This window comes from Phoxinus phoxinus (assembly GCF_949152265.1).
Source record: "Phoxinus phoxinus genome assembly, chromosome: 8".
Taxonomy (NCBI): Eukaryota; Metazoa; Chordata; class Actinopteri; order Cypriniformes; family Leuciscidae; genus Phoxinus; species Phoxinus phoxinus.
In genome coordinates this window covers 11318635-11342694 of record NC_136883.1, presented here as the reverse complement: position 1 = coordinate 11342694, position 24060 = coordinate 11318635, and the positions used below count along the sequence as shown (strand labels likewise).

At 38.1% G+C, this 24060-nt stretch overlaps 2 protein-coding genes across 4 annotated transcripts in view; both read right to left on the bottom strand.

Moving 5' to 3' along the window:
• Positions 1 to 3997: 3997 nt before the first annotated feature.
• Positions 3998 to 5449, bottom strand: LOC307003191 (E3 SUMO-protein ligase ZBED1-like; the record flags this gene model as incomplete). The annotated part of the gene is made up of 2 exons (XM_079621368.1): positions 3998 to 4349; positions 4610 to 5449. The coding sequence occupies 2 exons, from the start codon at positions 5447 to 5449 to the stop codon at positions 4335 to 4337; spliced, it is 855 nt and encodes a 284-aa protein (XP_079477494.1). The 3' UTR covers positions 3998 to 4334.
• A 2260-nt stretch (positions 5450 to 7709) lies between these two features.
• ppfibp2a (PPFIA binding protein 2a) overlaps positions 7710 to 24060 on the bottom strand; it is a 32481-nt gene continuing 16130 nt past the window's right edge. The window contains exons 6-24 of one of the 3 annotated variants that reach the window (XM_079620221.1): positions 23837 to 23929; positions 21890 to 22001; positions 20657 to 20689; positions 20181 to 20242; positions 19567 to 19642; positions 19125 to 19219; positions 18925 to 18992; positions 18809 to 18851; positions 18561 to 18602; positions 18224 to 18353; positions 15208 to 15340; positions 14980 to 15099; positions 14710 to 14857; positions 14291 to 14402; positions 13726 to 13814; positions 13514 to 13636; positions 13273 to 13398; positions 9371 to 9559; positions 7710 to 9250 (exon numbers count right to left, since the gene is read on the bottom strand). In XM_079620221.1, the coding sequence (XP_079476347.1) occupies positions 9047 to 9250; positions 9371 to 9559; positions 13273 to 13398; positions 13514 to 13636; positions 13726 to 13814; positions 14291 to 14402; positions 14710 to 14857; positions 14980 to 15099; positions 15208 to 15340; positions 18224 to 18353; positions 18561 to 18602; positions 18809 to 18851; positions 18925 to 18992; positions 19125 to 19219; positions 19567 to 19642; positions 20181 to 20242; positions 20657 to 20689; positions 21890 to 22001; positions 23837 to 23929 (1998 nt within the window). In that variant the 3' untranslated portion in view covers positions 7710 to 9046. Of the gene's footprint in view, positions 9251 to 9370; positions 9560 to 9720; positions 9782 to 13272; positions 13399 to 13513; positions 13637 to 13725; positions 13815 to 14290; positions 14403 to 14709; positions 14858 to 14979; positions 15100 to 15207; positions 15341 to 18223; positions 18354 to 18560; positions 18603 to 18808; positions 18852 to 18924; positions 18993 to 19124; positions 19220 to 19566; positions 19643 to 20180; positions 20243 to 20656; positions 20690 to 21889; positions 22002 to 23836; positions 23930 to 24060 lie in introns of those variants that run through there. The other 2 variants (XM_079620222.1, XM_079620223.1) reach the window with 2 other exon arrangements.

The following is a 24060-nucleotide window of genomic DNA, read 5'->3' as shown; positions in this document are numbered from 1 at the left end:
TCTGGAATTGCCAGTCCGCAGTTAACAAAGCTGATTTCATTACATCTATTTCTAGTCATACAGGTCTCAGCCTTCTGGCCCTGACTGAGACCTGGATCAGACCAGAGGACACTGCCACACCGGCTGCGCTCTCCCCTAACTTCACTTTCTCACACACCCCTCGTCTGACTGGAAGGGGTGGAGGTACCGGGCTGCTCATCTCAAACGATTGGAAATTTAATAATTTACCACCTCTGTGTAACAACTCATTTGAATCACATTCTATTACCATCACTAGTCCTATTAAAATTCATTGTGTAGTTGTATATCGTCCCCCAGGTCAGCTTGGCAGTTTCTTAGAGGAGCTTGATGTGCTACTCTCATCCTTCCCAGAGGATGGCACTCCTCTCATAGTTCTTGGAGACTTCAACATCCACCTTGAAAAACCTCAAGCTGCTGATTTCCACACTCTGCTTGCCTCATTCGACCTCAAACGAGTATCGACAGCGGCTACTCACAAATCGGGTAACAAATTGGACCTTATTTACACACGCTACTGCTCCACTGACCATGCTCTTGTCACTCCACTGCACACCTCAGATCACTTCCTCCTCACTCTCAACCTCAACCTGCCTCAGAACACAACACGCACTCCTCCACAGGTCACCTTTCGGCGTAACCTACGCTCACTCTCACCCTCTCGCCTATCCTCTTTGGTCTCATCCACACTTCCTCCACCGGACCAGCTCTCAGCACTAGATACTAACAGTGCAACTGATACTCTTTTCTCCACTCTAACATCCTGCTTGGACAACTTCTGCCCCCTTTCCTCCAGGCCAGCCCGCGCCACTCCCTCTGCCCCCTGGTTATCTGATGTTCTCCGTGAACATCGTGCTAAACTCAGGGGTGCAGAGAGGAAGTGGCGCAAATCCAAAGATCATACTGACCTTGGCATTTATCAATCCCTCCTCTCTTCCTTCTCTGCTAACATATCTACTGCTAAAATGACTTACTATCACAACAAAATTAACAATTCTTCTGACTCTCGCATGCTTTTCAAAACCTTCTCCTCCCTTCTTAACCCTCCTCCTCCTCCTCCTCCTTCATCAACCCAAACAGCTGATGATTTTGCCACATTCTTCATAAACAAAACTACCACCATCAGCGGCCAATTTACTAATCCACAAATTAACACACACATTTTACCAGCTAACACACATTCTACCCTCTTTCTCCTTGCTTTCAGAGACCGAAGTCTCCAAACTCCTCCTTTCCAATCGCCCTACTACCTGTCCGCTTGATCCTATTCCCACTAACCTACTTCAAGCTATTTCTTCCTCTGTTATACCCACACTCACACACATCATAAACACATCTCTTCACACTGGTACATTTCCCACAGCATTCAAGCAGGCTCGGGTAACCCCACTGCTTAAGAAACCCACTCTAAATCCAGCACATCTAGAGAATTACAGACCGGTATCCCTTCTTCCATTCGTCGCAAAAACACTTGAACGAGTTGTTTTCAACCAGATCTCCTCCTTTCTTACGCAGAACAACCTCTTGGACAACAATCAGTCTGGTTTCAAAAGCGGACACTCAACTGAGACTGCTCTGCTCTCAGTAATTGAAGCTCTGAGATTGGCAAGGGCAGCTTCCAAGTCCTCAGTTCTTATCCTGCTGGATCTGTCTGCTGCCTTTGACACAGTTAACCACCAGATCCTCCTGTCAATCCTAAAGATGAAGGGGATCTCGGGAACTGCACTCCAGTGGTTCAAGTCTTATCTCTCGGGTAGGTCCTTTAGGGTGTCGTGGAGAGGTGAGGTGTCTAAGTCCCAACATCTAGCTACTGGTGTGCCTCAGGGCTCAGTGCTTGGACCGCTTCTCTTCTCAATCTACATGACATCACTAGGATCTGTGATTCAGAAACATGGTTTTTCCTACCACTGCTACGCTGATGACACACAACTCTACCTCTCATTCCAGCCTGATGATCCGACGGTAGCCGCTCGCATCTCAGCCTGCCTGACAGACATTTCTGGCTGGATGAAGGACCACCACCTTCAACTAAACCTTGCGAAGACAGAGCTACTTGTAATCCCGGCTAACCTAGCACTTAATCACAACTTCACCATTCAGCTAGGCTCGTCATCCATAACTCCATCAAGATCAGCCAGGAACCTTGGAGTTGTAGTTGATGACCAATTGAATTTCACAGACCACATCGCTAGCACTGCCCGGTCATGCAGATTTGCCTTGTACAACATCAGAAGGATCAGACCCTTCCTATCAGAGCATGCTACACAACTCCTTGTTCAGGCGCTTGTTCTATCCAGACTGGACTATTGTAATGCTCTCCTGGCTGGTCTTCCAGCTTGCACTGTCAAACCTCTGCAACTGATCCAGAATGCTGCAGCTAGAGTGGTCTTCAACGAGCCGAAGAGAGCACACGTCACTCCTCTCCTCACAAAATTGCACTGGTTGCCGGTTGCCGCTCGCATCAAATTCAAGTCACTGACGTTTGCCTACAGAACAACCACTTGCACTGCTCCCCTGTACCTGAACTCATTACTTCAGACTTATGTGCCATCCAGAAACTTGCGCTCTGCAAGTGAGCGGCGTCTGGTGGTGCCATCTCAAAGAGGCACAAAATCTCTCTCTCGGACCTTCACCATGACTGTTCCCTGTTGGTGGAATGATCTGCCTAACTCAGCCAGAGCTGCTGAGTCTGTAGCCATCTTTAAGAAACTGCTGAAGACGTATCTTTTTCGGCAGCACTTGAGCACTTGATCCAATACTACTAACACTTTCTTATCTATTCTTTAAAAAAAAAAAAAAAAAAAAAAATGCGTTGTATTGTACTGTGAAGGGTCATAGCACTTACATACTGTTGTCCTACTGCTAGTTTAATTGCTTCTATTGTTTCTCATTTGTAAGTCGCTTTGGATAAAAGCGTCTGCTAAATGAATAAATGTAAATGTACATGAACAACAAGGTACTGGATGTGGCAGTTCATCGGACTCAGTTAAATCTTGGTTGTAGATGGTTGGAAATTAGTGTGGATGTCAAAACCAAAACGACATATTACTTAACAATTAGTTAATAATCATGTGCCTCAACAAGTAAAGTCATAACATAATGATACATTTGCAAATCATTAGCTAATGATTAATTAAAGCAGACAACTGGAAGTTGAAGTACATGGCTTCAACCCATTGTGGTAAATAACACACTAATGTACACTATTAGTTAACAAAATATGTTATTAAGGAATTAATACATTGACACATTTAATTAATAACAATTAATATATTACTTAATCTATTAATCATTTAGAATCTTTATTAGTTACTGATGCAGTAATCATTAATGAATGGTTTAGTTCTTCATGAGTCATACATTAACACATGATTATCTGTGCATTAGTTAAGTATGAATTAATGCATATTAGTGCACCCGTATTGTAAAGTGTTACCCAATAACATCACGTAATAAGGGAATATTGTCCATTATAGATCTTTCAGGACCACAGTATGTCTGATTCTTCTGCACCAATAAACCCAGATAACACTTTAATCTGTTAGCCAAACATTTTGAGAATATTTTGTAGTCAACACTAAGCATGTAACGATTCACTGAACTCGCGATGCGATACGATTCACGATACTGGTTTCACGATACGATTTTCTCACGATTTTTTTGTACAAAATGAGATTTAAGAAAGATAAATGAAAAAGTTTCCTTTAATTATTTCATTCTCACTCAGACAAAATGCTGTACATTTCTTTCTGAAACTGAAATATCTTTGTCAAATAACAAAACTAAATTGAAATATTAAAACAAATCCCAAATAAAATAAATAATACAAATAAAATAAATATTTTCATATAAACAAACTAAGGCTTTGCCAGTGCTCTTTCCTAGCTTAGAATCGTTTTTTTTTTTTTTTTTTACATGTTTTTTTTAAGAAATATCAGCATATCCACATTTTCTGGGCGAAGCTGAGATCTCTGCACATTCACAATGTCCCCTGCTGATGAAAAATCCCTTTCACTAGGAACAGAGGTGGCTGGTGTGGAGAGATATGCTTTTGCTTTACTGGATAGCAGTGGGTATAGCCTAGCATTCTCTTTCCACCACTTGAGTGGACAGCTATTGAGGGAAATGGATGTTTCAGCTCTGTACTTATTCATTTCTGCATCAATCTGACTGATGTGCTGTGCAACTGGTTCATTGAAAGTCCCTCCAAGGAGATCTTGCAATGCTGTTTTCTTGGAAGGAGGTTGTTTCAGCTCTGCTCCTGCTCTGTCTGTCTGGTCAAGAGGCTGCTCTGCAGGGGGGTGACCACTGGCACCTTATTTGCCCTCATCCTGCACAGAGGAATAGCAGAAATAAAAAGACTAAGTAAAATCTAAGTACAACATTGACAGGGGTTTCACATTGTTATAAAGGCAAGATTTTAATATAATTTGTTATAATTTGTATCATTAATACTCAGTTTACACAAACACATTTGGAAACACATTTAGAAAAATATGCCATAATAATAAACAAATTATTTAAAAAAATCAATTTAGAGAGAGTAAAATAAATACAATTTAGAAAGAGTAAAATAAATACAATAGGCTACCTGGTTCTGCAACATCAGTACAGCTTTCTCCTTCAGTCTGTGGAATACATCATCTTGTTGGTCTGTCTCTAGATGAGGCAGAGCCCGGAATCTGGGGTCTAATGCGGTGCACTCCAGCAGGTGGTTGTACTCTGAAGTGTATCTGTTGTAAAGGTTGTTCAGTATAGCTCTCTTTATGTTGTTCACAGTGGGGGAATCTTCTTCGTTGGATGCCATGTTATGCTCGATCATATGCTTTAAGGGCACAATGAGAGACACAGTGGGGTTTTTTTTGTCACAGCACAGTGTGGCCGTTTTGAGTGGCTTTAGAAGCTTCACTATGTCCTCCGCATCACGGATGTCTGAGCCATCCAAAGTATCGATGTCACGGACATTTCGTCGAACGTCGTTGCTGAGGAGAGTTGCTGTCACGGCCGCTTGCTGTTCGAGATGGCGTTCGATCATATCCAGACTGCTGTTCCAGCACGTAGGGACATCGATGATTAGCTTATGCGGTGGAAGCTCCAGCAGTTTGGCTGCGAGCGCAGCTGTGGCTGTGGAGCTTCGGTGAAAAAAGGCAGCAATACGCCTCACTCTGCCCAACAAACGGCTCACGTGGGGCACACTCAAACCCGCTTGGCTGGCTAAGTTCAAAGTGTGGGCAAAACACCTGACATGGGGGGCCAGCCCAGCCTCTCTGACAGCAACATCCAAATTCCTCGCGTTGTCCGTGACCACAGCAATTCCATGGTTGGCCTTTTGAAGCCCCCATTCACTCACAGCTGATTTTAAAACTTCAGCAATATTAGCTCCGGTGTGTGTTTCGAACAATGGGCGAGTTTGGAGAACAAAATTAACCATCTCTCACTCACTGGTTATCACATGGGCTGTGACCGTAAGATAACTCTGGGTAGCCCTGGAGGTCCAGCCGTTGTAATTGATACACTATATGCTTTTCTGAGGGTCTCAATTACCTTAGATTTTGTTTCCCTGTAAAGCGCTGGCATGACAGTCTGGCTAAAGTGGGGGCGTGATGGGATGGTGTATTTGGGCTCCAATTTGTTGACGAGTAGCCTAAATCCTTCATTTTCTACAACGGAAAACGGCCTCATATCTTTTGCCATAAACACCGATACACCTTGTGATCTCCTTGGCTCTCGCACTCGTCGCCGCGAGTGGGGCTGCAAATCCGCCGGTCAGTGTTGTTTGGCCCACTAACAGGTTTTTACGTGCAGACGGCGGTGACTGGAGCTTCTCACGGTAGTGACGGTTTGTATACTGCATCATGTTTGTTGTGCTATTGGTGTATATTAACATCTTCTTGCAGTATCTGCACACAGTTTTTTTTTGTCTGTTACCACCTCACCGCTTTCATTTTTAATCTTTGGAAAGCGAAAATGCCGCCACACATCCGATTTGAATGAGGTTGGTGCGTCCTCAATATCAACGTCATCTACACTTCCCGCCGCCAATTCTGCTACTGTTTAAAGTTACAGCTTGTTTGCTGCTATCGCGCCTGCAAAGCGAGGTCAAAATATAGGCTACTGCTTCAGCGACCCCTGCTGTTTAAAACATGTATCGCGATTCGTTTAACATCTCAACCGTCACGAATCGTCAAATATTATTATCGATTTTCAACCGGCTCGGAGTGCATCGTTACATCCCTAGTCAACACACAACAATGACACTGGTCTCCAATTTTTTTTAAAGTCCCAGATCTCCTTTTTTTGGAAGTAATGAAAGTACTGCCCGACTACAACTTGTGGGAAGTATCTTACTTTGGCAACATTCAGACAGTACCTCATAAAAGTATTCTCCTAAAATATCCCAAAAGCGTTGATAGAATTCGGCAGTCAATCCATCAATTCCTGGGGATCTACCCGTGGAGAACTGCTGCATTGCCTCTGAAAGATCTTGAAAAGTACTGTTATCATCCAAAGTCTTTCTCTGTTCACTCTCAAGCTTTGGTAGATCACCAAATAGATCATCAGCACTTTCATGGTTACAGTTTTCAGAAGCATATAATTGTGAATAGAAATCCACAGACATCTTCCTCTGTTGTTATAGAACCATCGTGATGACGAAGATGATACATTTGCTTCTTTGTTGTACTTTTCTTTTCAAGATTGAAAAAATATGTGCTAGGGGGGTGTCCATGTCTTTAATAGAGCAAAATATTGCCCTTATTAGCGCTGTCTTTACTTGATCTTGTAGAAAAGTCCCAAGCTCTTTATTTTCTTATTTGTAGAGCATCATCAATGCACAAGTTCATTATTATTAAAAATGTCCTGTTCTAAAAGTTCAATGTCTCTTTCTAGTCTTTTCACAGTTTCCTTCACCACTGATCCAATATGAGATGAATAATTCTGACACAACATCCTTATCTTAATTTTACCCACATCCCACCACTGATTGAGATTCTCAAATGAATCTTTCCTCGTTTTCCAGTTCTTCCAGAATAAAATAAATGAATCACAAAAATGAATGTCTTGTAGCAATTTAGCATTAAAATGCCAGTAATAAATAGGTTTTGACATATTTTTTTAAAATTAAAAATAAAAAAGTGATGGTCATTCAATGTCATTCAATACTTTTGTAAGCATGTTGCTTGATTGACTGTGTGGCTCTTCACCATTTCTATTAATTGTCAAATCTGTGGTCCAATTCCAATCTCCTCCCACAACAATACACACTTTACTATCAATTGTCTTAATTAACCTTGTTATTTTTATTAAAAAAATCCGTCATCTCAGACCCATTTTTGGGACATAAACATTCATGAACACAAATACCATTCCTCCAACCTCAATTTTAGTTAACAAAAGTCTACCTCATCTACAGCTAAATTATTAACATTGATATTTTTCGAAAATAATATAGCTACCCCTGCGCTGTTATTTTGTCCCATGACTAAAAAGTGAGCTTCCCTTCCCACCACATGCTCCATTCATTTTCATTATCAGTATGTGTTTCTTGTTAAAAAGCAACATCAACCCGGTTAATTTTGAAAAACTCTGAAATCATTGCCAATTTTGTCCTATCTCTACCTCCATTTATATTTAAGGAACCCACCCTTAAAAGCCCCATAAGAAAAAGGAAATAAAAGAGACAGGAGAGGTACAAATGTGACACACAAAGTTTATTAATCACCATGTGCAACTTCTTCGTTTTACTTTTTTCAAAGCATGCATTTTATCCTTCCTTAACCTTGTTATTTTCTTCAGACGAAATCTCTTTTTTTAATCTAAGGCTTCGTAACTGACCGTTCTCTGCAGCAACAACACAGACCCAATGAATTTATCCGTGTCTGGAAAAAAAATCCTTAACTTCCACTACTTTTCCAAATGTTGCATCCAAAAAGTTATTAATTTCCTGCAATGTGTACGTATCATCCAAAACCTGTGAACCTATCTCAGAAATATCAGAGACGGAATCATCGTCTCTTATCTCTTTATCCTCAGACATTTCAACACATCCAGATGTCCCTGCCCACTTCATCATCCACAGTTCCATTAACTTTAGCCTTTTTATTTTGTTTGGACAAACCAGATTTTTCACCTTTCTCACTAACCTCATTGTCATCATCATCATCATCATCAACAACAACATTAGTTTGTTTAGCACTTTGAGCTCTACCGTCACTAGTCTCTCCAGCATGAGACTGTTTTGCGGTCTCAGATCCATTTGATACATCAGCAGCATCACTAGGGCCTGCAGCCTCCTCACTGTTCTGAGCTTTATGTGGACACGCCATCCTTTTATGGCCTACATCTCCACACTCAAAACACTTCATACTTCCAGAGTTTGCATACACCATGTACACCTTTCCTTCATGCCAGACTCTGAAAGAAATATCCAATTCCTGCTCATTCAAAAACATGAACACCTGCCTCCTAAACGACATAACATGCTTTAATGCTGCATTTTTACAGCGAAGTGGAACCATTTTTACAAAAATCACAACGGCCTTGTTCATCCTCGAAGCCGAAGAAATGTTCTCAAAGGCGATCTGCTGTCCGACCACGACTAGCATGTCTTCCACCTCCACACCTGGGGAGATTAACTTTATTGGGCATTTCAAAACTCATTTATGTGGACAAAACAGCAGAAGTTTTCAGCACACTGGAAAAAATTATATACAGACAGACAAAAAAAATTGTGCAGGGATAGGTATACATTATTTGTTAAAGGTATAAAAGCAAGAAACTCAAATTAAACTTTCAAGGTGATATTTAAGCATTTGAACTACCTAGACAAGACATATTATAATAATAATAATACAAATTTCTTTTTTTTTCTCAGAGTCCATGGTAAGTCTTTTCCAGCTGATCCAGATGATACACTGAATTATCTATTCTGGGCTTCTCCTTGTTACTGCAGTATTGGCATTTGATAGTGTCAGTGGCAGTAAGTGCATCATTGTTTGGCTAAGATTGGTTAAATTGAAGAAGCAGTGAATCAGATCTTTGACCCAACTTGCTCAAGTCTGTCTGAGTCTCTGGCCAGGATAGGGCTGATGCCCCTGAAGCTTCCGTAAGTCCGTTTTGGTGTCCCTCTAAGGACTGGTGGAGTACCTGTTTCCATGGGGCAGATGTAATCTGCAGATTCATCCATCCTGAGCTTTCTCAGTTGTCTGAAGTGAGTAAAGCCAAGCTTCTTTGGCTAAGACAGAAAAAATTGTAAAAATACAACATGTTAAAAAACATGAACATTATTAACTAACAACTGCATACACGTTGCATATAATGGATGACTTAAAATATTGTGTTTGTAATATCATACCCTGACTTTGGCAGTGGTATTTATGGGTGTGTGCCCACTGGCGTTGGCAAACTCTCGCTTCTCCTGTTGGGCCTGGAGCCCCACCAGTGTGCTGAAGTTGGTGGTGAGGTGGCGTCTGAGGAGGGTCTTCTGAGGAGGGATGTTGAGCAGCATGGCCAATGTCTCAGAGTAAAAGCGAGGCTCTAGGATCTGATAAGCAGAAACAGACAACTTAAAAGGGGTCATGAATTGAGAAATAAAATTTTCCTTGAGCTTTTCATTATATAAGAGGTCATCATTCTATAAGAATATCCTGTAAGTTTCAGAACTGAATACTTCCTTGTTAGTCCAAAAACAGATTTTATTGAAACGGAAATGACTCGTTTTGGAATGTGCTGATTTATGACGTCATATATATTTGAAAGAATGCCTCTGCAGAAGAGAAGAGTGATACAGAATCACAAGCCTAAAAATAACGTTACCTTCCAAAGGATCCTAAATGCTAGGAATGTGGTTATTTATTTTCAATAATGTGAATTTCTCAGTTGAACATTTAACCCCCTGGGGTCGGCAATCACGCCGGCGTGATCTGCTCGCTTTTTTTCTTATCAGTGCAAAAGAGATTCAAAATACTTTGTTGGTTTTGATCTTACATTTAAGTGTTTTACATCATTCGATCCAGTTAAGTTTCTATTTTTTTTGTGTATACTCACAATAAAAACAAAGTGTTGTGTCTTTCGCCAAATAAAGAAAAATAAACATGATGCAAGTTCTGCCTTCTCTCTGTCAGGGAAGTCCATTCTGAAACGCGTCCGAAAATGAACTGTAACTCAGCGAATACTTGTCACTCTGGAACGAGACATTTGTCTTTATGAAGCTAGAATTCTCTTCTTTTAAATGAAGTAATTTATATTAAAAAATACATATTCTTAGTTTATGTAATCCGTTTGAAACCAAGGAGAGGCGCAGTTTTTCGTTCTCTCTTCATTATTTTTAATGTGCTGATGCCGCCACGCCCCCCGGCGCTATTCACATGCTAATAGTTGAGGTGATCTATACGCATCGCACACGCCCTCCGATCAATGCCATGATGAAAACAGAAAACACGCAGTTTCTCGTCAGATTCACGGATAGTTCATCGCGTTTTGAGGATGGCACGCTTCTCCGGTAAAGTCGTCCTCCAGATGATTCTGGACAGCGAGGAAGAATTCACCTTTTCCTCAGAGAAACGGTTGCATCTCAGACGGAGAACGGCTGCATTTTCAAGAGCGAATTGATCCCACAGAGGATACAAGTTCGAGTAAGTTGTTTAGTGTTTATATGATTCTTTTCTGATTATATAGAACTCATGTGAATTTTCAGACTATATTTTGCTTAGTTTTGGTTAGCTTTTGACATATTACAGGAAAGATTGCCTTACAATATCCCTAACATTCGTATATGGTCGTGTTTCAATGTGATATTACTCTCTAAACATATTTGTATTATATTTCAATCCATTTTGATTAGCTTATGACACTGATTATCATGCTAAAAATACTGACTTTTGCGAATATCTGCTTAGGTGTAAATATGATTTCGTGCAAATATATTTCAGCCTCCGGTAAAATGTGATACTGTCTAAATACTAGACATTATATTTTTATATATAAATGTTCGGTTTTGGTTAGCCTATGACACACGCTAAAATATTGCCACAGATGATTGTGAATACAGGTGTAAATGTTTGAAATACTCTAAATGCGTGCGCAGATAATGGCCATCAACAGCTCGCGGTGACGCATCTATGGCCCATAAATAGATATTTCTCCGTCCTATGGCCCATCAACAGATATATAGACTACATGCATTGTGCGTCCATACCCATTAATCGCCCATCTTTGGATAATGTATGCTAACAGTTGTTTTTATTTTTTTAGGAATGTGTTTGCATCACACTCTCCTTCTCCAGCACCGCAGAGGACGCAGGTGTCGTTCAGTTCTCAATCGAGAATGATGGTAAGTGCACAGACGTAATATTTTACTGATGAAATGTAATTGTGTTTACAATATACATAATATACTCGTCATAATATACAAGTAGGGCCTACCTATTCTTGTGTGAAATTACAAAATCGGTTGTCTTTTTCTTAATCCATGGCCATAGTGATTGATAGCGATAATAATACAGTTTCTTTGATTGTGTTATCAACAGATGTGACAATGAACATGTCCAAGCACCGGTCCCGAAGAGAGCCAAGGCAAACAAGCAACAGGTCCAAATCCACCCTGTCATGGAAAACCGAGACTGATGTTGACATGGTTGCACAGACTGCGCGATTCCTGCCCGGGAAACTGGACCGCAAGTGACCTCTGTTTACTCACATTCGCCCATGAGTCTGTTTGTAACAGTATACACTACCTTTCTTTCTTTTTTTTAAAGGATGTGTTAAGTTATATTGTTAGGAAAGATTTCTATTTTGAATAAATGCTTTTCTTTTTAATAATAATAATAATAATAACTGTTTTTCCAACATTGATAATACCTGATTATCAAATCATGATATTAGAATGATTTCTGAAGGATCATGTGACACTGAAGACTGGAGTAAGGATGCTGAAAATTCAGCTTTGATCAAATAAATAAATTATATTTTAAAGTATATTAAAATAGAAAATCATTATTTTAAATTGTAATAATATTTCACAATATTACTGTTGTTTCTGTATTTTTTATCAAATAAATGCAGCCATCTTCCAAAAATATAAAAAATATTAAAAATGGTAATGTGTCCAAACGTTTGACTGGTACTATATGTTTATATATGTACGGTAGCACTGTGGTCTTGTGAGGCACAACATTTAGTTCCTCCACATAGAGGAATTACAATAAAAACAGATTAAAAAACAAAACCTTTGAATGTCCTCTCATTCTCAGATTCTCCTCTCTGCCTCACAGCCCCGTGATGGGGGCATTAGCCATTGGGGGAGTGTCTATTGTCTCCCCTCATTCATATTCATGGCCATCAACACCCCTACGCATAAAGCAGTGCTGGCACAAAAACTGACTTGCAAAGTTTAAATCATTATATTGTTGTTTTGTGAAAGAGTGATCAGAATGATTTTCACATTATTTTGTAGTAAACATTCTAGCCTACAAGAATGGTAACTCAAAAGTCTTGTGCCAAACTATTCAGTATGAGTTATATGAGCTCATTGCAGTGACAAATTTTTTCCCAAAACTTACTAACCACGCATAATATTTTTTTTTCTATAAAATGCAAACATGTAACTTCCATTTTGCTCACATATTATTGTAGCAGAGTTTGTGCTGCAATACAGCATAATTATGTGTTGGCCAAAGGTATGTTGTAAGTAGCTGAAATAAGCACAAATGTCAGGGCATGTCAAAACCTCGCAAGGGCCCTAAAAACCCCTCAGACCCCAGGGGGTTAAACAGACTTTTACGATATGGACTCAACAGTAATACCACAACATGTAAGTAGCCATACTCATTCTAATGCCTGTGACCAGTCATTTCTAACATGTAATGATTCATGTACAGTCAGATGTTCTTTGTCTCAAAATCGTTTCTTGATGTTTATGTCAGTAAATCAAAACAAGTGACTAAATGTTTTTTTGTTGTATTTGTGCCCTGGAGTTTAGATTCATACTTATTAGAATAGGGTTTAAAAAAATCATCCTGAAGATTTGAATACACATCTTTGAGGGGAAACCATTTTCTATTCAGTTGAAAACTTATTTTAAAGCTGATTTTGAGCGGTCATATATATTTTATTTATGTAATATATAAATACAATCTTGGTTGAACCAAGTTTATCAGTCTCTTATTTACTGGGAAGGACAATTCTGCAATGATATCACCTATCTCATGTACTGGAATATTTAAGCATCATTAGCAGTAGCAACCAGTGCCAACTTACAATTAGGCCTCCATGAACGCCGCTGCCTCTTAGGTTTGGAGCATATTCAGCCAAATCCACTGACCTCAACCACTCCATCACTCGATGGTTAGACCACTGCACCACCTCGGAGGGCGATGTCTTATTCTGTATGTATAAAAAACAAACAAACGCACCCTTTCAGTGTTAGAGCACAAATAATTAACTAAAGCCTTGACTCTATCCATGCTTGCATGCATTTTTTATCTACGATTTGTCTTACCTCATCCCCTGGCCTGCGTCTCAAGCAGTTTGGGTTAAACTTGTTGACGTGGAGGACATGGATGGCACATTTAATGCTCAGATGATGGAGTTGACTGGTGACTTTCAGGAACAAGAGATCATTCTGAGAAATGAGTTTCAGTTAAAATATGTGCATCTGGAAAGCTGTTCCATGGCATTTTTGACAGGGATAGAGGGAACGTTTGGTCTTACCACTGTTAGATATTGTAGCATGCGGCCATCAACCTTGCTTTCGTAGAACTGATCTTTGTACTGTGGTAAACCAATGTCATCGAGCCAACCTACAGAAAATTAGGAAGTGGAAACACAGGCAGAACGGACTTTAAACTGGCATACAGAAAACACATGAAACTTGATAAACACTGGATCTAATTATAAGCATAAGATTATTTGATGAAAACAAACTCAAACACTTCTCAGGATACAAAAACTCAGCAAACCACTGAAAAACGAATTCAAAGTCGAAATCAAGCACATACCGAACGTGACAGTAATTAATTCAAAATATGAATTATAAATAAATCATTTTAAAATGCCGCTTTTAAATTGGATTATAAAAATTATAGTTTCAGTGCTTGGTTATGATCAGCTGAGTCATGATCGAAGCTCTGTGTTGTGCCATACCTAACAACGCACCTAAGCTGTTTTAAAATCAAACCGATAGCATATTGATTTATATTAAAAATGACATTTACCATTAATAATGTTCTTAAAGTGTTTGTACAAATCTAGCTAATTTATTAATATTAGTACATACGTGTAACCCAGATGTGATCCAGTTCTGAAGATTTCTCCATTGTCTTGTTACTAAAAGCTCTTAGGGCGAGTTGCAGCTTCTTTCTGTGCAAAGGATGTTTAATACAAATCTCCTGTTTAAAAAGAACACAAGAGTCATCATAACTGTTTGTTATTCTGATGTAAGAAACAAACTGTGGTTGGTTATTTTACATCATGTTCCATTAAGTTGTTGACATTTTTGTTATGACAGCTTTGCTGATAATATTGGGAGCATTTTGATTTGTTAATTGTCATTTGCTTGCAAACATTCAACAATATCATCTGCATATTACTGTTACTAATATGATCCACAGTGACAGGCCTACATAGATCTCAACAGCAAAATAACCACAATATAAAATTATACACAATAATAATAGTAATAGAATAAAAATAAACCTTTTCAAGCTCCTGTGGGGTGGCAGAGAGGAGGGTTTGTCCACTATCAACCCACTGACGGGCCAAACTGACATACTGACCCAAACCACAGTCTTCAAGCCAACCACACACCTGCTCTGTCGACCACTTAGAGAAGGGTGTGTGGGAACTGATGAAGACAAGATAACATGATAAAAGCAATAAAAGTTATTTATCTGTTATATAAAGGAGATCATGTCCCTACAATGTCTATTGTAGCTCTGGTCTGCCTGTGCATTAAGGGAAATTTACCGAGATGAGTGTCCAGAATCAGGAGTCCGTGTTAGCCGTGGCCCAGCTGTAGCCCTGAAGCCTCCTCTCCTGAACTGAGTGGGCTCCAAGTCATCTGACAGAACACCTGTCCTCTTCATCCTCAATACAAACACATATTCTCAGATGCATGGATGATCTCAGATTTTTTGTCTCAGATTTATTTATATTTTGTGTGCTACAATTGCTCCATGGTCATAATCAACTTACTTTCCCCAAAGTTTGCGAATGCTAGTATTTTTGATGTTTTCCTGTAATACAGGAGACTGCTGGCCAGAGTCGGCTCTAGAACACACTGAAGAAAGATCAGATGTGGTTGTGTCCTTCATTTTCTCTGTAACTCCTGAGGGGGACAAAATTAAATGAAATAAATAAATAAATGTACTTATTAGCTAGGTGGCAATAACAATAAAGCAGCAACAGAATACTATTTTGCTGCTATTAACCGTTAAACTCATATCTCGGGTCTTTAGTGACCTTGGACATCATTTACAACCCTCCTCCTCATTCATTTTTTAAAGTTAGACATCAACCTTCTTAGTATTCCTCAATAAATGCATTGTACACAATATAACAAGAAAGAAAAGATACAATAATTCATGTTTTCCCATTTATTTTTTGTAAAAATTGTGTACAGTGTAAGTACCGGTATATTTTTTATGCAAAACAATAATTAAATCTTTGATGACTGAATAAGTACAATTCACCTTTATTCCACAAGGGGACAATGTCTGATACACAATGATGAAGTGACGTTTCTCTAATGGTTATGGCAGGCAGAAAACAAAAGAATTAGAAGTATCATCAGCAAAAACCTGAATGTACTGAAGTACTGAATGCAAGCAAATATTAGTGTCACTGTCACTTGATGGTGGATCAGGTGAAGAAGCTGTCAGTGATCATAACATTGATTTTGAAGATGAAAATACTATTTTTAATGTATACGTTTCAGATCGCAAATATGAGCCAGATGCCGAAAGTAGGCTACTGGTAAACGAGATCTGATGAGGACAGTGATGATGGTATATCATATACCCAACGGGACCATCCCAAGCTCCAAAGGGTAACCAAATATGATTTATTTTATTCTTCTTTAATTGTTACTCTAATATCAGGAGAGTTTTAGATCCGGTTTGCTAAAGAAGAAATGTTGATCTTGTGTTTTTGTAAAAGTATTTTGTTTAGTCTCAAGAGAAGCCAGGTTATTCTGGTATATTTTTCTTTTGATATAAATAATTGTGTACATTTAGCAATATAGCGGATTAATTATATGATGTATATTACGATGTTATGATGAAAAATATGGCTTTCTCCACTGATGTTCTAAATTGTTCAAAGTGCTTCTAAGGATACTGATTTTTAGAAGACCGACTAAGATGGCGAATGGCAACGGGAACACGGTTTGTGAAACATTAGAAACACATTACTAGCTGTTTGATAACATAGTCACGCAAAAGGCTAAACATATTAATTACCGTTATGTGTCCAACGTTGTAAAGAGCGATTGTGCGATACCATTGTGCAGCGTTTACCTCAGTAAAGTTGACCGACCGAGTGGATCTCTGAGCTCGTGTGAGTGAGTGGAGGCAGGGCTAATTTGCCTATTCATGGTTCCGCTTGTACAAAACTAAGCAATGGTATAGAGTTACATTGAAGCTATTTAAACCTTTTTGTGTTCCGATGTCCCCCCGTACAGTGCATGATAAACAGGTTTAACTTAAAATAAATTGGCATGAATATAAAAAAAATAAAATAAAAATAAGAATAAAAAATAAATTCACTTGATTTAAAATATCTAAATATGTCATTTTGTTGATCAAAAATTAGTTTTAAGAGATAAAAATGATTGACTAAAGGGGAACTTTAAAGTATATCAGTGTCATTGTTTTGACCCAAGATGCTCACCAGCAGTAATGTTTTTTTTTTTAAAGGCACATTTATAAAAGCCATTTAAATATCCTAATTAAACTAAGGCCTAATCCTGGCTTAATCTAAGCCCTGTCTGTGAAACCAGGCTGTAATGCTTTAGTGTTATTGTTTTTCTTTTGGAACAGTGTAATAATATAATATTTTTAATGTTTAATTGAAGTCCTTTCATCTAAAGAACATTATAGATATCAAGATTATTTTTGTTTGTTTGTTTACTACAGGCATGGTCCATAGCTAGAAATAGACTGGAATATTCCTTCAAATACAGTCAAAGTGTGCTTTTAAATTTTCAAAACAGTGAGCGAAAGGGAGAAACAGAGATGGAGTGATCTCTCTTGATTGTGGAATTAGCTTTATTACAGTGTTTTAGGTAGCTATGATTTTGCGTAAATTTGCATGCAATTACACTTTTACTAACAAAGTACTCCCTGTCTACTGTGTATTTTTTTTTTTCAATACTATTAGTTCATTTTTAGAGATTTGTATAAATACAATGAAAGCAGCTGTGCTAATGGAGCAGGAAAGACTAATTGAGCAGGTTTGGACAGGCCAGTTTCCAGTCTTACTGCCTGTCAAAACATGTTTGGGCATCTGGCAGTGATTAGCCTTCAGTCAAGCTTCAGTCGCAGGGTGGGTCTTGAACAGGTGGGGCCCATATGATAGTTTCTCTGGCCTCTGGTAGAGACCCTTTCATTACAGCCCATCAAAGGCACAGGGTTTTTAGGATGGTAGAAGTGGTTTTGCTCCAGAGGGTGGAGGAGAGGCTAGAAATATACAGTACATTTGAGTCACAAAAAAGTACTTTACCAAAAAACGAGAGGGCAGCTATACCTAAAATGGGCGTCAAGACATGATCAAACACACACATACACAAAAAAAGCAGGACCGGGAATTGAGAACCTGTTTCCAATAAAATATAGAAATATAACACTGGAAATAGCAACAGAGTCATGATTTCAGTTAAGGTTTGTGTATGTATATACCTACTCTGATACGTTGGGTAAAATTTTTATAAACTGGTTGGTCAGTCATGTGGACTTTTCAAAGTCAGTTATTGGCCAGAACAAGCTCCAAAACATGTATTGCATAAGCTTACGTATTGACTATCAGCATAAGGTGTCATACATACTGTACCACACTTCATGCTGATATTCAATACGCAGGCTTAACTGTTATCTGATAATCACTGTCATCTTCAACAGGAAAGTACTAAGTTATTCCATGATAAATCCCCCTAGGCATAAAAGCATTAGCAGTTACTTTTTTACATTAGCAGTACTTTGAAAGTGTCTCATACTAAGGTTGATGTCTTCATTTTTTTTCTCTGGAGTCCTCTGGTCGGATGTGTCACTCGTCTCACTGTCTCTATTCTCTGGGTGACTCAAAACTGCTGGGAGTGTCTGATGTCTTTTATCAGCTGGTCGAATCTATAAAAATGGTTAAGAAGTGAAGTGAAGGTTAATACTGTCTGCTGCAGGCAGGTTTAATCCATCTTCAGAAGCCATATCATGAAATAAGCTTATACCACAGCCAATGTAAAATGAAAGTTATACTGTCTTAATTGTAAGTTTATGTATTAAATTGGCAGTGGTATAATGCTGATATTTAATGATGACATATTAATAACTCTATACCTCCTCTGATAAAACAGGCTCTACCAGTTTCACATCCGCAACCTGAAAAATAGAGTGAATCATTGGAAATAACTTTGCATGTCATCACACACACACACACACACACACACACACACACACACACACACACACACACACACACACACACACACACACACACACACACACACACACACACGCACACACACAAATAAATAAGTGTCAACAGCTAAAAAACGACATAATTTAAAGTGATTATTTGGTCAAACCTTTTGTGCTGCGCTGCCTTTAAAGTCCTCCATACTGATGGACCTATGTGAAAGCAACATTATTTATATGTGAAATGTCATTATTTGTCAATATTTGGATGCACAGACTCAATTACCTGGAGTTTGCATCTTTCTGAGAAGAAAATGAAGACCGCAGTAGAGGAGATGAGCTACTGAAGGTCAACTTTACCAGAGGCAAAGAAAAAAGAAAGAAAATCAGAAACTGTTCAGGAAGAGTATCACAGAGTCAACAGCCACCAATACTCATGAGCACACACACACACACACACACACACACACACACACACACACACACCTCAGTGTGAGCTGTATGTGTTAAAGTCTTCATCTTTACAGTCCCATTCTGCTTTTCATCTTCGCTGCTGTTCTGTACTGATTTGTCTCCAGGGTCTATGGAAGATATCAGTCAAATGTCATAAGTTTGTTCAACTCCTGATATTATCATGAATCACTACGTGTATGATACACTTTTAATCTCATTGCCATGTCCAACTTACAAACAAATCATTCTTCATTTAATGATTTGTTAAAACCTTGTCAGAAAAATGTCACTTGACTTGACAGAAAAATAAGCCAATCAGTAAAACTCTGGTGTGCCGATTTTCTAACACTTTAATGATGCAATGCCATTTTTGTCTTATAAATATTTTCTGGCAAATCTATCTATAAAATGATTTTGGTGGGTATGACCTCTAACTGTCTGATAAAACAAGGCAGAACATGTTTGAAGAATTTACCTTGAACTAACGTAATGATTTCACTCATCTCTCTAAACTGGCGGAGGAGGAGAGAGAGCTCTTCTATTCGACGATCCTGGAACAAATTTTAATAATATATTAATAACCCATCTTTTTGTTTAGTAATATATCACATTATTGAGGGTATAAAGCGGACATGTGATGAGCAGACATTTAATTATAAATTTTGAGTTCAAATGGCACACAAGGCAGTTTCTGCCACAGGTATCCTGTAAGTCCAAGTATTTGGTACGTCTGGGGGAACTGGTTCTGGCTTCAGTTTCACAGACATTCAACACACTTAAGTCCATAAACACAGGGCAGTGTGACGAACAAAGGACACAGTGTGCTCAAACTGAGTCTTGCTCACCCTGTGAACATGCTGAGATGGTGAGGAAAGTGTGTTGACAAAGTGAGCTATATTTTGGAATTTCTGTTAGTGGCCATACCAGTTATGGACTTTAGTGTTTAAATATTTAATATTTCAAATAGTGTAATAATAAGTAATAATAATAATAATAAAAAAGTTTTCAGTTTTTTTTTTTCTTTGAACTTTTCAAAATTTACAATATAAAACGAAAAAAAAAAAAATATATATATATATATATATATACCTTTTCATTATTGGCAGTAATAAGTGACTCCATTCCTGTCTTTAACCTTTGTAGCTCCTGATCTGTTGACAGAGACAAACAATGAAAGAGACCAACATTTTAAAACAAAGCAATAACAGTAAAATATGGTACAGTCCTGCACAATGCTAAGATATGCAAGATGATCTAAAATGTTGAAGATCTACTACCCTGAAATTAATTAATGTTTACAGACATGGAAAACAGGAATAACACTGGTCTTAAACTTTTCCAAGGAAAGCTGTAAAAAAATGGAGCAATAAATGGTTCTGACTTTGTTTTAGAGTCACCAGCTTACAAGACACTCACACAGCCATGCGTTTAGGGTCACATAAAACAATAAGACAAGTGACAACTCACACAATCAAATCCAGAAATTAGCTGTATGTGCACAGATGAATTCTGCATTTATCTTTCTAGCATTTTGTGTGAGGTTATGTAATAGAAAGCAAGCTTACGTTTGGTATTGAGTCTCCTTCTGTATATCTCCTCTAATGGTGACCGAATAGTAGTAAGAAAAAAAAAAAGGTTTTAGCCACGACAACACACATCAAACACAAATGGCAATTATTAAAACTTGCTGTTATTATTAGTTATTGACTGATAAGTATTTTTTAAAGGTCACAATAAAAAGAGTAGGGCAGCCAATGGCCAGTGTAATGCAGATTAAATAAAGGTTATGGGTGTAATTTATATGCCACTATAACGACACCAAATGGAATTGAAAGAATAATGACTAACTGTGCCCAAAATTGTGTACTTTCAGGGTATGTACCGTATTTGATGAAGACCTTACTTCTTGACAATACATCAAGTTTGGGTCCCCCTTTATATTAGGTGTCTTGAATTACTATGTACTAACATTTAAATTAATCATTTGATACAATCCACTTATTGCGTACATACTGTACATGTTTTTACATAGTACGGTTCCAATTTATTTTAAGGTGTCATTGTTACAGTGTAATTATTTATGTATTGAGTAATACTAATTAACTACATGTACTTACTATAGAGTTAGGGTAGGATTAGGGTTTGTTTGAGGGTTAGTCGCATGTAATTATGCCTAATTTACTGTTATTACTATAGTACGTACATGTAACATATGTACCAAGGACACTGCAAAATAAAGTGTTACCCATAGTATATTTTTTAAATATCTGAATGTAATTACATATGTAAATAATTTCTGTAATTAAATCTATAATTACACTGTTGACTATTCCCTTACTCCTTAACCCACCCTTACTCCTACCAGTAAACCTGTCCCTAACCTTACCCTTATCCTACCTTAATTGCAGCAAAAGTGTTTACAATACAACATGAACACAATAAGTACTTTTTTATGCAAGTACATAGTAGTTAAATAGACACATAATATAAAGTGTGACCAAATTTTGTTCTATAAAGTGTTAATATGTACATACTACTTCCGTCATTTCCCCGGAAACCCTTACTGTCTGCCATTGGTCAGACCAACATCTGATTTAGAACAACTGATTTAGAACAACAATTTCTGTTAATTAGCCAATTGCACACACTTATGAGACAAATATCTCAAATGGCCAAATATCAGCTAATCTATCAGTCAATCACTAATTAACATGCACAGAGGTTTTAGACAGCTGTGGAAAAAAGTCTTGACTGCATCAGGACAGGTGTTTAGTGAGATCTGAGGGAGAAAGTAGTACCTCTATCTGCACTGTCCAAAGACACTGGAGTGCTGGAGAGTAGCTGAGCCTGTAGATTCTCTATTTCAGAGTTCTTACAGCTTAACAGCTGCTGTAAACTCATGATCTCTGCCTGAGAGAGGATAATAATTTATGTTATTATAATATTGCTAAACAATTTACAAATGAATTCATTAAAATTGTTTACATGATTAACATGTCATAGTAAATGTTATGGAAAGGATATCCATTATGGTAGGATTTTTCTTTTTTCATAAAGGATTTTGATGTACTATGCGTCAAACATTATGTTCAGTTTAGTTTTGTTTTCATGGACTTTCAGATTGTTGTCATGTGTCTTTGGTCAGATTCCCACCACTCATCTGTCTCCTTGGTTACAGTCATTATTAGTTAATCCGTTTTATTTGTGTTCTATTAATTATCCTCGTTTGTATTTGCTTTAAGTTCGTCCCTCACATTCATTCTCTGTTCGGTCTAAGTTACCTTTAGTGTGTGTTGCCCAGCCTGTCTTTGTGTTATTTGTATTACTTAAACTTAATATTGTCACTTTATTTATCATCTTCGTCTGCTTTCCTGCAACAACCCATGACACTATGTGATGTATATATACAAAACACATTCACAATACAGATCATTTACTGAAACTGCAATATTACATGTATAATTTACAACTATCAGCACATTAACATATGACTGCCCATTAACAAATGACTGCCCACATTTACGGTTACACTGTATTTTTAGGTAATGTCGTTTCAATGTAATTACACAAATAATTACTGGGTAATATTAATTGAATACATTACTAGGTTAAAGTTATTTTTTGGTTTAGGGATAGTTGCTGGTAATTACGTATAATTTACTGTTATTACTTTATGAAGTAGATGTAACGTAACTATTTCACATTCAAATTAAGGGTTACCACATTTACATATATGTTACGTTGGGGTGGTTGTAGACATCGCACAATGATGAGCATAGGAAACTAAGAGTATAAATACACAGAGATAACAAGGAGACTAAATGAACAACAGGCGAACGTAATCTAATCACAAACCATATAAACTAACAAACGGAACATCTAGGTTACCAATTGTAACCCCCGTTCTCTGAAGGAGGGAATGGAGACGTTACGTCAGTGACTGATGAATTGGGATCTCGCCAAAAAGTGTATATAGAGATGTAGAACGCACACAGGGCACAGATGCGCTAGGGCTGGGGTCTACCTCCTTCGGGATGTTCACCACCTGGTTCCTAAAAAGAGTGGTGGGGACTTTGGTCACATATCCAGGCCGGGGTCTCAGGATAACTTGAGAGTAGACCGGCCCGAACTCCTGGCACATTTCGTTGACCAAAAATGCTTGCAGGAAACTCTTCCGGGTTCTGAAGAGCACTCATAGATGAAATCAGAGCTGAATCAGTGCAGAAATGCTCAGCTCTGAAGCAAAAGCTTACCGCGTCTCTGCACGCTTTCTATATACCCGCAGCATAGGGTTTGGTTCGCGATGCAAATCTCACTCACCAATGTCCATCGGCTTTGTCTGTTAAAAATCGAAGGTGATAGGGCTCTCAGACGTGATCCCAATTCATCAGTCACTGAAGTAACTCGAAGTGACTGACTGTGAACTCAGGGAAAACAGCACAGGGAACAGAATGAAGATGAAACCAAAACAGAACGAGGTTGTTACAATATCAACATCCATTCAGTATTTAGCAACCATCAATATGACAAGTTTATGTGATACTGTTAATAAAACAAAATTTAAGTCATTATTAATTGACAATCTGCTGCAGCTCTTTTGTATTTTGATCACAAGTTTGAATATATGGAAGTACAAATGATATTTCAGAGCTACCTTTGAAGATTGTTAGTGAATAACAACTTAAATTTGGGCCCGTTCCTCAAACAGGACACAAAACGTATGAGTCATATTTGTGTGGCAGTACCTGTATAACCTTGAGTTTCTGCTCATACTGCATCTTCTCTTGTTCCAGCTCATCAACTCGATGCTTGAGCATCTTGAGCTCCTGGAGCAAGTTCTTATTGCACAAAATAATATATATATATTTAAAAAACAACATTTCAGCAAACATTACAATGTATATCATTTCAAAATCCTAATTATTCTGACAAAAATGTGCCATAGTAAAAATGCTTTCTGCAGAAATAC